The sequence below is a fragment of the Cornus florida genome, unplaced genomic scaffold (genome assembly GCF_030987335.1).
Source record: "Cornus florida cultivar Cherokee Brave unplaced genomic scaffold, ASM3098733v1 CherokeeBrave_3.0.0_Hap2_Chr01, whole genome shotgun sequence".
Lineage (NCBI taxonomy): Eukaryota > Viridiplantae > Streptophyta > Magnoliopsida > Cornales > Cornaceae > Cornus > Cornus florida.
In genome coordinates, this window is record NW_026775571.1 from 116,559,679 (window position 1) to 116,573,850 (window position 14,172).

At 35.2% G+C, this 14,172-nt stretch overlaps 1 protein-coding gene across 1 annotated transcript; it reads right to left on the minus strand.

Moving 5' to 3' along the window:
* Positions 1–5,931: 5,931 nt before the first annotated feature.
* LOC132316315 (late embryogenesis abundant protein 19-like) lies at positions 5,932–7,685 on the minus strand. The gene is made up of 2 exons (XM_059814812.1): positions 7,439–7,685; positions 5,932–6,710 (listed from the first exon to the last, which is right to left on the minus strand). The coding sequence occupies exons 1-2, from the start codon at positions 7,658–7,660 to the stop codon at positions 6,141–6,143; spliced, it is 792 nt and encodes a 263-aa protein (XP_059670795.1). The 5' UTR covers positions 7,661–7,685; the 3' UTR covers positions 5,932–6,140.
* Between the last annotated feature and the right edge of the window lie 6,487 nt (positions 7,686–14,172).

The following is a 14,172-nucleotide window of genomic DNA, read 5'->3' on the forward strand; positions in this document are numbered from 1 at the left end:
TACGGGACGTAAATTGTCTTAAAAACATAGTAACCAATACTAGTATCGGTCCAGATTATTTATTTATTTATTATTATTATTATTCTATTGCATTATTCTACACGTTTAATTAAATATCGAGTTGTATATTTAATTAATTATTTTTTAGTATTGTTATTAATTATATCATGACATATTAGTATAAGGTTTGTTATATCTTAAATATCACATGAAGCATAATTATTTTCTAACAAAAAATAAAAATTATATATTTGTGATAATTACCCCTTCTTTCTCTCTTCCCTTCCTCCAAATTTTGGATGGATAGAAAAATACAAAGTAAGGAGGGGTGCTTCCCCCTTTTTTCCCTTCCCTCTAACCAAAAATAACACAAAAGATATAAGTCAATGTGATATATTTTTAAATCAATAATATTTTTTTAAAAAAGAAGTTAATTGTAAAACAATAACAAACATTGTCTTACAGACTTAATTATAATCGTAAAACGTATTCATGCGAACCTATCAAACGGATTTAATTATATTCCTTGAGTGCATTCACCAAAACTTAACATGAATGTACACATTGAAAGTGGTTTGTGTCATAGTTAAAAAGTTAATCTTACTTTGTCGTTTAATTTTTAATTACGAAATTTATTGAACTTTTATTATTGTTTCTGAAAAAATTGTTAGTGAGAAATTAATTAAAACAATAAAATAACACCAACTTATCATACTGACTTAATTTTAACCATTGGGTTTATTCATGTGCAATCTACGTGTATGTGTGCGCGCGCGTGTGCGACATCATTTTGTTTCGGTTTTACACTTATTTTTTAAAACTCTGATTCCTTACTTAGATGACATTATTCTTGACCTATATTCGTGTTTTTCATGTCCAAAACAAGGTAAGTGTTGAATTATTGCAATACTAGAGGGCTTAATACACCCCAACCCAATTTACACTATTTAATAAATTGAACAAATTGGAATGTATCTAACCATCTGTATTAACCTCATTCAACATGACATCATCATACATCAGAGTACCTGCTTAACAATTTACAATTTAAACAAAATATAGGCCTGTTAAGCAATTTTTGATAAACTAAATCGTTAACAACAAGTTACACCATTAAATTCTACTACAATATTTACATCTTAAATAAAAGACGTTTCATTATTCATTTCCCCATTCCCAATCAAGATTCTAGACCTGGCAGTAGCAACCCAACCTGATACCTGAAAAATGTTGATATGGAAGGAATGAGCTTAAAGCCCAGTGAATGCAACACTACTATATCAGAGTAATATAAACAAATATTATCTGATAACTTCAATTAAACTTCATTAATATATTACAGGCATTAAAGTATAGTACTCTCCTTCTAGGCCAGAGTATGAACCTTATTTAAGTATAATACTCTCTTTCTTGGCCAGAGTATAGACCTTATTTAATGTAATACTCTCTTTCCAGGCCAGAGTATGGACCTTATATAATATATTACTCTCCTTCCAGGCCAGAGTATGGACCTTATATAATATAATCAAATTATATATATTAATCTGCAATTCACATAAACAGCTTCACTACCTCAATTTAATCACATCCAAGTATAAACTTCCAGTGAGTACACTCACCTTGGCAATTTTTCAGTTTATTTATTTGTCCTGCAGTCCTGTTGATGTCGTCTTTTTCGTCTCCTTGCCGGAACAACATTATAATCATGTTATATTTATTTCTACATAAAATTAAATACTACGTATCCCCTCCAAAATAAATCTTAAATCCTCCATAATTGTAGTCACAATTTTCTAATCGTAATAATTAGATTAAATCTCACCCAATGGACTTGAATCCCACTATAATTGTATTAATTCACACAAGACCACAATTGGGGAAATTAATTAAGAGTAGAATAAATAAAATATTACTGAAATTTAAATAAATAACTTCCATTATAGAACCAAAAATACCAATTTTCTTACCTCACTACTTCCGTACAACAACCCACCAGCCTTATTCTTTTCCTTTCTCCCTTTTCTCTCTTCCTTTATCGGGGTATTACAGGGCTGTCCAAATAAGAAAGTCAATTAATTTATGAGGCATATAAATACATAATTATGTAATGATTTTTATTGGTTTAATGTATTTTATATAATTATTAGGTTCAAATAGAATTACACTAAATGATAATGAATGATATATTTAAAATCAACAATATTTAAAAAATAATAAGAAGAATAAGAAGATGAAATCAATTATAAAATGGCAAAAGAACATTGTCACACCATACTTTTAACCACTAAACATATTTATGTGAACTTCTAACGCTGATTTAATTGTAATCATTGAGTGTATACACCACAATTATACATAAATCCCTAAACTAAAATTAGTTTGCATCAAATTAGAAAGTCCATCATATTTTGTTGTTTAATTTTTTATTATAAATTTATTAAACTTTTACTATTATTTTTCAAGTGGTTTGAGTTGATTTAGAAAGTCCATATCCTATTTTGTTACATGTATAATTTTAATTACAAATTTATTAAAAAATTTATTATTATTATTTTTAAAAATATGCTTGTGAGAAGTTAATTAAAATGATAAAATATCACAAACTTATCACCCGACTTAATTGCATGTAGTAGTTTAATTTATTCTCACTATCTCACTAATTATACTCACTACCTCAATTATAGCTTTTGAATCCCATGAACTGAACACATTTTATAGGAAGTGGTTTGGTATTTTGTTTTGTCCTTTAACTTGAATTAAAATTTTATTATTATTATTTTTAAAATTGTTAGTCACGAGGAGTTGAACTCATCTAATTATTAAAAATGGTTTGAGTTGTATTTTGCTATTTAACTCTAATTACAAATTTATTAAAATATTATTATTATATTAAAAAATATGTTAGTCATGGGAGTTGAACACATTTAATTAATGAAAGTGGGTTGAGCTGTATTATATTGTTTAACTATAATTGCAAATTTATTAAAAGATTATTATTATTTTTAAAATTATGTTAGTAATGGGGATTTGAACTCATATAATTAATGAAAGTGATTTGTGTTGTATTTTGTGTCTTAACTTTAACAACAAATTTATTAAAAGAAATTTATTATTATTTTAAAAATATGTTAGTAATGAGTAGATAATTAAAACGACAAAATAATGTAACTATTGAATATTCACATTAACTGATTGACACAAACATATGAATACATTTAATAAAAATGATTATTTTTTAATTAACAAGAAACACAACTCAGGCAAACGATTTGGTCCACACTCGGATTAGATGCGACGTCGTGTAGTGGTTTGACCGTTTGAGTCAAATTAAGTTTTTAAAAAAAAAAAATTTAATTATAAATTTATTAAATTATTATTATTATGTTGGAAAATATGTTAGTGACTTGGCACGTGCACTGAGTCATGCATGGGGACGAGGCACGCTATGAGAGGGGTTTGGTGCTGACGCTGGAGCCTGTTAGCTAGGAGTTACAACTGCTCCACACAGCCAGCATTTTCTTTGTGGACAAACACTTGTATGAATTTTGTGGTTCATCATCATCTCAACGACTCCTCAACTTATGACGTGGCGTTCTTGTCTATGATCATCAATTCTTAATATATATATTTTAACCTTTATTAATTTTAGCTTGTACACTATAAAGAGCTTTTTCTATTATTTTCTACTGTACTTTGTTTTCAGTAATAGAAAACAAACACGGACAGCTAATCTACCTTCCAAGGTGAGATAAATATGAATAGTAATAAATAAATATAAATATTAGTGGAGTGCGAAATTTGACTAAGAGCCGAGTTTTTAAAAATTATTATTAAATTAAATTAGACATTGTCCATGTATTTCGGGTATAACCCGTTATTTTTTCTCTCATCTCTTCAAAAATCTGCAGCAATTACAAACCCACGGCAGCACTAATTACAAATCCACTTGCCCAAACATCATCGCCCCCTTCCTCGTTGCCACCACCGCCGGTATCCGATGTTTGCAAATCACCAGCTCTACAGTGGCTACGTCGCTTTCGGTGGAGGAGTAAGTGGCACGGGAAGCAACGTGCTAAGGAGATCTCGCCCATTGTTGTCCTCGTCTGCTCTCTGCCACTGCTCAGTTAGTCACTGCAGTAGTTCCACCATCTTCCTCGCAGTCGTCGATCTCCATCATGTGCCAAAGAGCCACCAACCTTACCGTTCACCGCTGTCTCCTCATGTGCCACTGCGCGTAGATCTAACGCGCTTCTCACGCGCACATGCGTCACTTTCTTCTTCACTGCTCTCTTCCGCACTTGCTGCACTTGTTCTCGGTTGCATCTGTTCTCGGTTTGCAGCGGTGGAAAGTTGGGGGAGCGGTGGAGAGAGAGTGTGTAGTCGGTGATGGAGAGGGATTGGGTGGGGCGGAGGGGAGGGGCTACAGATCAGATAGAGAGGGGGGAAGGGTTGCAGATCAGAGGAGGAAGAAGAAGGCGTAGCTTAGATGAGAAGGAAAAGAAAAAAAAGATAAAAAAAAATAAAAAAGGTAAAAAGAAGGGGTATACCCGAAATACATAGGCAATGCTCAATTTAATTTAATAATAATTTTTGGACACATGTCACAATATGATTGGGCCACGTATCCAGGTTGGACAAACTTCATCCAACCTGGGTTGGATGCAAGTATTGTCCTTTCACATATTAGTGCATTAACAGTTTTTAGTTACGAACATAAATGATTTAAGCGCTTCAACAAATCCCTATTAATTTATCTGAGAGGATGCTTGTGATGACCCTGTGAGCGGGTGTGCACTGACGAGTTACGGATACACAATCCCATATCTTCTGTGAAAGGGAAAGGAAAAGGTGAAGTGCTTATATATAGGTGTGTCACTCCAATTGGTATGAGGCCTTTTGTGGTAAAGTTTAAGAGCAAAACCGTGCGGGCTCAGGCCCAAAGCGGACAATATCATACAATGTGGTAGAGTGAGTCATTACAAATGGTATCAGAGCCTAACCCAGCCGGAAGTGTGCCGACGGGGACGTTGGGCCTCTAAGAAGGGTGGATTGTGATGACCATGTGGGCAGGTGTGTCGTGGGCTAGTACGAAACACTGACAGGCTACTACACTGGCAAGTTACAAGTGCACAATCTTACATCGTCTGGAAAATGAAAAGGTAAAGTGTTTATATGTAGGTGTGTCATTCCAATTGGTATGAGGTCTTTTGAGGTAAAACGCATGAGAAAAATTATGCTGATTCATGTCCAAAGCGGATAATATCATACCATGTGATGGAGTGAGTTGTTACAATGCTAGTCCCTATTTACCAATCCTTACTCACGATCATGAGTCGAATTTGTTGACTGAATTATTTTTCACAAATCCCATTACTAATGTCATCGTACTAACATTAGTCCTTAATTACGTAAAATCAATTAAATTTATTCTTACTCATATAAAATCAATCAACTTATGTATACTTAACATAAGTTGTTATTCACATAAAATCAATCCAATTTATCATTACACGCATAAAATCAATTAATCTATCCTTATGCACATAAAATTAATTAAACAAAATGTTATCCTTACTCAAATAAAATCAATTGAATTTTTCGTACTGAAATCTTTATCTGTGCTCTATATATAATCATGTATTAGCTTAATTAATTCTAATTATTAAAAATTTACTCTTTGATTTGTAGTGACAGGCACTTAAACAATCAAATGTTCTGGGAAAATCGAGCCCCAAGTTTGCCATATCAATGTATTAAATTTGCTACTTATAATTTCTATATACTCCATAAAAATGCATCAACTTAATTCGGATTGGTCTAATTATATCACTTGCACAATCTTTTTTTGTATTTTCCCTGGCAAATTAATAACAAACACACTCTTTAACAAGCATTCCACCAACTAGGTTTGTGCCCGCTTACACAACGGTGTGTTAAGAAAATGAAGCTACATATATATATTTTTGAGTTTAATTAGACACTAATTCATTCCACAAAACCATATCATCAGCCTTGCGAAAATTAAATTAGGTTCTACATGGTTACATCACATTCCTCAAAAGGCACATATAAAAAACGTAAACACCAAAAAAAGCACGAAACTTAAATACGTACACACCATCACTAAATTATTACTCAATTCACTTTGGAACATCTTCATCCATGGTCTTCTTCACATAATCATCAACAGCCTCAGACTTACCAACCACCGTCTCTTTGACCTTCTGTGTAGTCTCCTTCGCCACATCCCACGCCCCCTGCACCGTCTGATTCGCTTTCTCGCCTATATTCTGTGCCGTCTCCGCCGCCTTACTCGTCCCTTCCTTCAACTTCTCGGCCGCTGACCCCGCCGCCTCTTCAGTTCTCTCTTCTGCGTACTGCGCTGTCTCGGCCGCTCTGTGGGTGCCTTCTTTGACCTTCTCGGTTGCTGTCCCGGCTGCGCCCTTTGTCTTCTCCTGCATGTCCTGTGCTTGTTCTTTGGCTTTCTCCTTTGTGTCGTCTGCCATTTCAGCTGCTCTGCTCGCTTTTTCGTTCACTATCTCATTCGCTTCTGTAGCTTGTTCTTGAGTTTTCTCGGTGCTTTTTTTCAGATTGTCTTTGGCTTTCTCGGTCGTCTCAGAAGCGATGTCCCCGACATATTTAGCACTCTCACTGACTTTATTCCCCGCGTCATAACGTAGTTCCTCAACTCTTTGTGCTGCATTTGGTTCCTGAAATATGAATACTATTAACCCTGGTTTGTTTGGTTTGTTTGGAGATAAAATATTTTTTTAGAAAATATATATATATATTTTATTTTTTTAGTATTTAATTATAATAAAATATTTACTAAGAAAAAAATTATTAAAATTTAATAAAAATAATTTATTCATTAATTTTCAACAACTTATTTTACATGTCTAAGTTAATAATCTTGATTTCAATCTCGTCAAAAACTTTTGTCAAATACAAACGGAGTAAAATAAAAAAATATTTTACTTAAAAAAAATATATATATTTTTGGTCGAAACAAACGGAACATTAATTCAGAATAAGAAAAAACATGTTGCAGAGCAATAAACCAGCATTTTGAAATTGAAATTATACTAAATTTATAGTGATAACTCTTAACTAAATTTATTTCAATTTCAATATAAAAAAAAGCCTGTTCAGTACTCTAAACATGGTCTAAAACTATATTCGATAGTATGAAATTTGTAAAGTTATAACATTAATTAACTATATTTTTTTTTAACAATTTCAATTTGAAGCACCAATTCTATGCCACCCAAATTTGATTAAAAAAGTAAAAAATCATCAAATAAATATACATAAATTGTCACATACATATGTCATGCCTAGACCCAAACATGCACATGTATGTTAACATATTAATTCATGCATATATGTACAAACACACAAGTGTTTTAGCGAGGAAGCAGAAGGCTGTAAATTTTACCTGAGAGGATTTGGAGGCGTAAGTGAAGCAAACCCGAGAGGCTTTGCGATGGAGGGGCAGAGAAGAGGATTGAGGGAAAGCTTTTGAGAGGTTGAAAATGCCGTTATTAGAAAAAACTGAGGCCATGGTTACTCTGCTGCTGCTGCTTTTTTTTTCTTCCTGTGCTCTCTTGTTTCTTGGGGTCTCTGGAATTTCTAACACTAACGGTTGATTATTTAACATGTAAGAGGCGAAGAAGATGGCACCCTGGTAGCGTGACACGTAGGGTTACTGTCGGCACGGGTAAGATTTAATGTTTTGCTGGCTCGCGGGGTGCATTTTTGAGTCAATACATGTGTTCTTTCTAGTTTTCAAAAAGGATAAACATAACCTTATGTCTGTGGACGTGACTAGGCCGCGTCACCAAAGATTCAAATTAGTCTGAGTCATTGGCGGGTCAACTTCAAAGAAAATAAGCAAAATGACAAAGTGGCCAACACTTGGTCGATACGAGAGCCCCAGCAAAAGCAAACAGTAGGTCGATGAACCCAGTGCGGGACCTACCTAGTCGGTCGATGACATTTGAACTTAGACTTGTAGTTTTGAACGAGTCATGAATTGTCGATCAATAAGCGTTAAATTTCGATTCGGTCAAGTCACCTACAGTCGATCTGTGAGACTTGAGCCTTTATTCGACCGTATCATGAACTATTGATTAATGAGTTTTAAATCTCGAACCAACTAAACTATGAATTGTCGATCGATAAGACTAGAACTTCTATCCGATTGAATCATAAATTATCGATCGATAAGCCTTGAAATATCACTCCAGGCCCATACTAAAAATTCAACTCTTAAATTTTATTCAATCAGAATTGATAAAAAAAGAAAAAAAAAAAAAAAGATTTGTTTGACCGGTGTACAATTTATTCTAAATTATGTTTTATTATATATGTTTATACTCTTTTTATTTTTTTTTTATTTTTCTTTTTTTACAACCCATTATATGTATATACTAACACATCAAAATGTGAGGTGATATTCACTTCACTACGGTGTTCTTGCATTTAATTCGATATTCACATTTCACAAATTATACTCTCCATAAAAGTGGCCGGTAAAAAAGTTGAGAGTTGCATAAAATGGATATAAGACTGAGGTTGAAGTATAAGTGTATTATTTTCCATTTTAAAAACAAAATAAATAGATTTGAGCAATAATATGATATGTTTTTTTTCAAGAAGAGAGAAATTATATATGGTTCAATGAGATCGCCTGGATGGGAGCGTCCGACCTATCATCATTGTTGAATTTTGGGTTTGTCCTTCATTGTCGAGTCGTTCTTTTGCTCTAATAATGAGGTACGCTTTCATTGCACAATTATCTGTTTGGCTCACAAAGTGGTCTGAGGTCGCTAGCCAATGAACGGCTGACCTAGAACGCGGGGCGTGCCAGAGTTCTGATGGATTCGAATATTTCTTGCCAAACTATTCCTATCGGGTCGGGTCACCGACCTAAGATGATTCAGGCGAAAGTTGGAGAGTAGGAATGACCCTCTCCTTAAAGTTGCTATTGCCTTTAAGAAAGGACTTTAAACACTCAAGATAAACATGAATTAGAAGCAACTTAACTGGACAATAAATATACCTGAATCTGCAAACCTTTCTTCATTGAACTTGACTGATTACAATGATGAATGAATTATAAACTCTTGATTGAGATGGAAACTAAAGTATTAAATGCTGGAAGATGAACTAAGTACTAAACTGATAATGTTAAGCTAAACTTGCTGAAATAAAAGCTAAGTGCTAAACTGAGCTTGATGAAATAAAAGCTAAGTGCTAAATGATAGGAAAGCTAAAGGTTGAACTTTAGAAATGGTCTTGGACCCTTTCCTTGTGATGCTTGAGTGGGTATTTATAGAGGCTTCCACCTGGTGTTGTCCTTTTCAACCGTTTCTCTAGAAATTGATTGGTTGTAAGCTGAAAGTGACTTTTCCTAACCACTAGCTGGAAAGGTTGACTAACTTGCACATCCCTCTATAGGCAGATACAAGTATGTCTGACATAGTATTTTTGACTAAATGGTGCCTATTCTTTCATGCTTGATGATTTTGGTCTTCAAGCCATTTTCAGCTCTTTGCACCTGTCATGTCTGGCTTGATTTGTACATTAGCCTGGAGTCATCTGATTACTGACAATCCTGACTTTCCTCATCAGATGTTGGTGAGAACCTTCCATCTGTAGTTCTGAACTTCTGACATTGTCAAGTTGTCCTTTTCCATTTCAAGCTTTCCTCAAACTTCTAGACCTGACTTGTTGGGTTCTTGAAACATTGGGATTCACAATCGGTCTTTATTTGAATTACTCCAAAGATTCCTTAAGTGATTATGACCCGAGACCCCTGATCATGACCATATTTGGTCATAAGTCTTGATCATGGCCATAGTGACTATAAATCTTGGTTAAGATTCATAATCATGACCATTATGACTGAGGGTCTCCTGACCATGACCATTGTGATTGAGAAAGTTGTGACTGAGAGTATTTTGGCCTAAAACTTATGATCATGACCATTGAGACTGGGAGTCATAACCATATTGATCGAGAAGGGTTTTGGCCTAAAACTCATGACCATGACCATAGTGACTGAGAAGGTTTTGGCCTAAGACTCATGATCATGATGACTGAGACTCTCATGACCAGGATGACTGAGAAGGTTTTGGCCTAAGACTCATGATTATGATGACTGAGACTCTCATGACCAGGATGACTGAGAAGGTTTTGGCCTAAGACTCATGATCATGACCATTGAGACTGGGAGTCATAGCCATAGTGACTGAGAAGATTTTGGCCTAAAACTCATGATCATGATGACTGAGACTCTCATGACCAGGATAACTGAGAAGGTTTTGGCCTAAGACTCAATGATCATAACCATTGAGACTGGGAGTCATAACCATAGTGACTGAGACTCTCAATCATGGCCGGTTATGAGCTCAAAACCTCATATCAGTCTTAATGGCCTAAAAATTCCACTCTTCTTCATTCTCAGCCTTAAATCGGATCGCCATGATTAGAAATTAATTTCTCGCCCTGATGACCATGGGTCGACCCAAAGTTCAGACTTCATGATTTCTGACCACGTGGCATGATTGCTTCGAATTATATTTTAGGTGTTAACAACTGCCCCCCAACTCTATGGAAATGGGTTCATACCAAATTTTCGTAGAGTTGTATTTATTTTGGCCAGTTTTTATGTTCAGCCTGGGACCAGTCAAGGCCAATTTTTTGCCTTCAATGTATGGATAACCAAAACCATTTATTAACTGGAAGAGAACTGTGTATCATCTCTTTGCCATGGCCATTTGTACCTTGGCCATTTTGAAGCTTCCAACTTGCTCAAGCTTCAAAAGAAACAAACACACCGAAACAGAACATAACAGCAGCTAAAGAACATTCTTAGAGAGAGAACTAAGGGAAACCATTCAAAACAAATAGCACCATAAAATCACATGATGTTGCAGTGTTGCACCTTTTAACAGCCCCCAATCCCTAATGAAATTAAAATCTGATACATACATATGTATACGTATATGTATACATATATACATATATATATATATACCAGGTTCCATGTGTATCACACCAAGAGTTGTTACACCCTTTTCCGATTTGACCATGGATTCCAGGTTTATTTCATAGTGCTGGAGATGGTGTTCCCACCTTTGTCCATCATTCATACCCAATAGTTTTGGGTTTCGGGTGGGCTTCAAAACTGACTCATGTGAGTGTCGGGACCTCGTCAAGCCCAAGCAACAACGAACACACACACACATATATATGTATATATATGACGGCTGTGAGCTTCTGCAAACTGCATGGTAGACTCTACCAGCGATGGGCCTGTGATTTACGAACCTTCGTATCGCAAAGCGCTGCAATGAGTTTGCCCAGGAACTGCGTCGGCCGTAGAGAGATTGTCGCATCGATTATCTTCTTCATGAAGTCATCGCTGCCGAACCTATCACCGTGGATAGATTTGCCACCGGAGAAAAAACATGCAGGTCTCTATGCAAGCACAACGTTGTCACCCTCACCGTCATCGCCCATCTTCTGTTACAATAACTACAGCAGCCACCTTTGTTGTCATCAAACCTGCAAATGGCGATAATCACGTACAAACCATTTCCAAAGTTCCTGTCTGGCTCCTCGCTGTTTTGGGTTTCAGTGAGCTTCAACCCGTTTGCTTAACCGAATCTGCTATGGACCAAGAATCTTGATCACGAAGGTTCATATATATATATATATATATATATACATATTTATATGTGTGTATATATATACATTTAACAACTGCGAGCTTCTGCAAACTGCATGATAAATTCCAACGGTGATGGGTCTGTTTACACAATAACTTGCCATCGTTGTGATACCCCTTGGATCTGAGACACGGGTTGATCAGGCCAGGCTCAAACCCGAGGGAATATCAAACAATTAATATTTTATAATGAACACGGAATACAAAATAAATTAAGAAATGAAATTAAAGCTGGAAGGAACTAAAAATAGAATCCGCAAAATATTATAATTATTAAAATCCATCAAACCCAAACTCCAAAACTCTATCAGTTTACAACTTGGGAATCCATCTCTAGTGGACCCCTATTAAACATCCAAACGGAAAATAGAACAACTATAATAAACGTCCAGATATAACACTATAGAGAGAGTCCTCCATCGTCGGAAGAGTGAATAGAGACCTCTGCTCAGCACGAACACATCTAAGCCTGAAACTGTCGTGTACCTGAAAAATAGAAGTTGGTCAGGCCCCCGCGCAAGTTCTATACTACTACAATCCAAACAGAGGCCCGATACGCATATACATCCTAAACACTTCAACAATAGCTAATAGTCCGTAAATATATATATAGTCACACTAAAGGACTCTCACTGGACTACAGGCCGGTCTCAACCTGAATAGAGGTAACATGCTAAAACGCACACGAAGTGGGCATATGTACCTATACCTAAACAGGGTACACCTCCAACCATCGTAGCCAGCTACACATCCCGATGCATATACGCTCCCTAGCCATCGGTCCTGAGGCTCAAGCTCATACCGAGGCATCATAACAGTACATATATAAAATCCATCCAAAATCCCTGGTATTGCCGCTCAACAAGTAGTTGCCATGACAATACAAATCCACGGGACTTAACTTTTAGTTAATCCCATTCTTATTCCAAGTAGGTGGGTAATGGTATTGATTTAAAAATCAAACCCATCTTTAGTATGCCACCGTCCCATACCGGTGCCTACTTTCCAATCCTCCAGTAGTCAATAATACCAATAAATCAAGTATATATTAACTAAATTCCAACATCCAACATTCAATGTTAGCAGTGATAAAATAAGCATTGATAAACAGGGTCACAACAACAACATATACATGCCCAATTTAAGTTATTCCCTTTAGTCTGATATAAAGACAGAATTAATTAAAACTTCCATTTAACACCTTACAAATGACATACAGATATGTAGGGTATGTATCACAAAATGCTAACCTCCATAGTTGATATTAACTGTGATAATGTAAGCATCAAAACAATATTCACAGTATGTATGTAGACATGCTCAAATTATAGTGTTCCACAAAACCGATCTAGTGTTAAACTCAAATCCTCCTAGTATTTAAGTTCCAACAGTTGCTATTACAAAAGTTAAGATAGCTATCATCTAGACCCATCCTTCCAATAATTTATACTAGCAGTGGTAAGGAAAAACGTGAACCACAGAACCACAATGCATCCACAACATGCTTAGTCTAGGTTGAACAAGCATACAACACTACTGTAACTACCAGTTTCATAGCAAAACAGATATCATTTTAGTTTGGTTTAATCCTCATTAATCCTGGAATTATTTAAGAGTGCAAAGAGTATGAAGCCTAAGGGAAAGAGTAAGGATAGAATCTTGCCTCAGAAACTTTTGTTCAAAGTTTCAACGTCGTCTTCTTAAAAAAATCCCGGCGAGTTCCAAAACCCGGTTACTGTTCACGGGTACGAAACACTATTCTCGAACTCAAACTCTGATCTTCACCATTCAGATTGTGCGTCACTGAGTCGTGAACCTCTCCTTCAAATTTCAGCTCGATCGGACCACGGACGAAGCGGGATCGGATGTTTGATGAAATCTGGGCAGAATGGAAAAAACATGTGTTTTTCCTTCTCCACTTCCACAAAACGTGTGCTTTGTTTAAAAAAAACCCTACATAGACGTCTACCTTATACTTATAGAGTTTTCCTAAACCCTAGGTTCATTTAAGTCCAACTCACAATCCTAACCGGCCCATCCAATTAACGTTGAAACCTACGACGGCTATAATATAAAACCCTAATTTATACTGTAATTAAAACCCTAGTTAGATGTATTTACCTAATTACCCTATTCACCATTAAATACTTAACAAATAATCTAATTGAACAAAATAATAATTAGTAAACCCAATTAAACCAAATAAGACACACATAAAATAAGACACACATAGAATAATTAAACCAATTACACTTAAACCATTAATGCCAATTAAATAATTAAAATACTAACAAGTAACTACAATCAAATAACTAAAAATAAATATCATTACAAAAGAAAACAATTAAGCACCTAATAAAAAAAATAATGACACATAATCAAATAAAATGCACTTAAATAATAAATTAAATACCATTAAATACCAGGAATATCCT

Coding starts and splice junctions, on each gene's coding strand:
- LOC132316315 (XM_059814812.1), bottom strand. CDS start 7,660: ATGTTAAATAATCAACCGTTAGTGTTAGAAATTCCAGAGACCCCAAGA. Junction 6,711..7,438: donor ACGCCTCCAAATCCTCTCAG/GTAAAATTTACA, acceptor TTCATATTTCAG/GAACCAAATGCAGCACAAAG.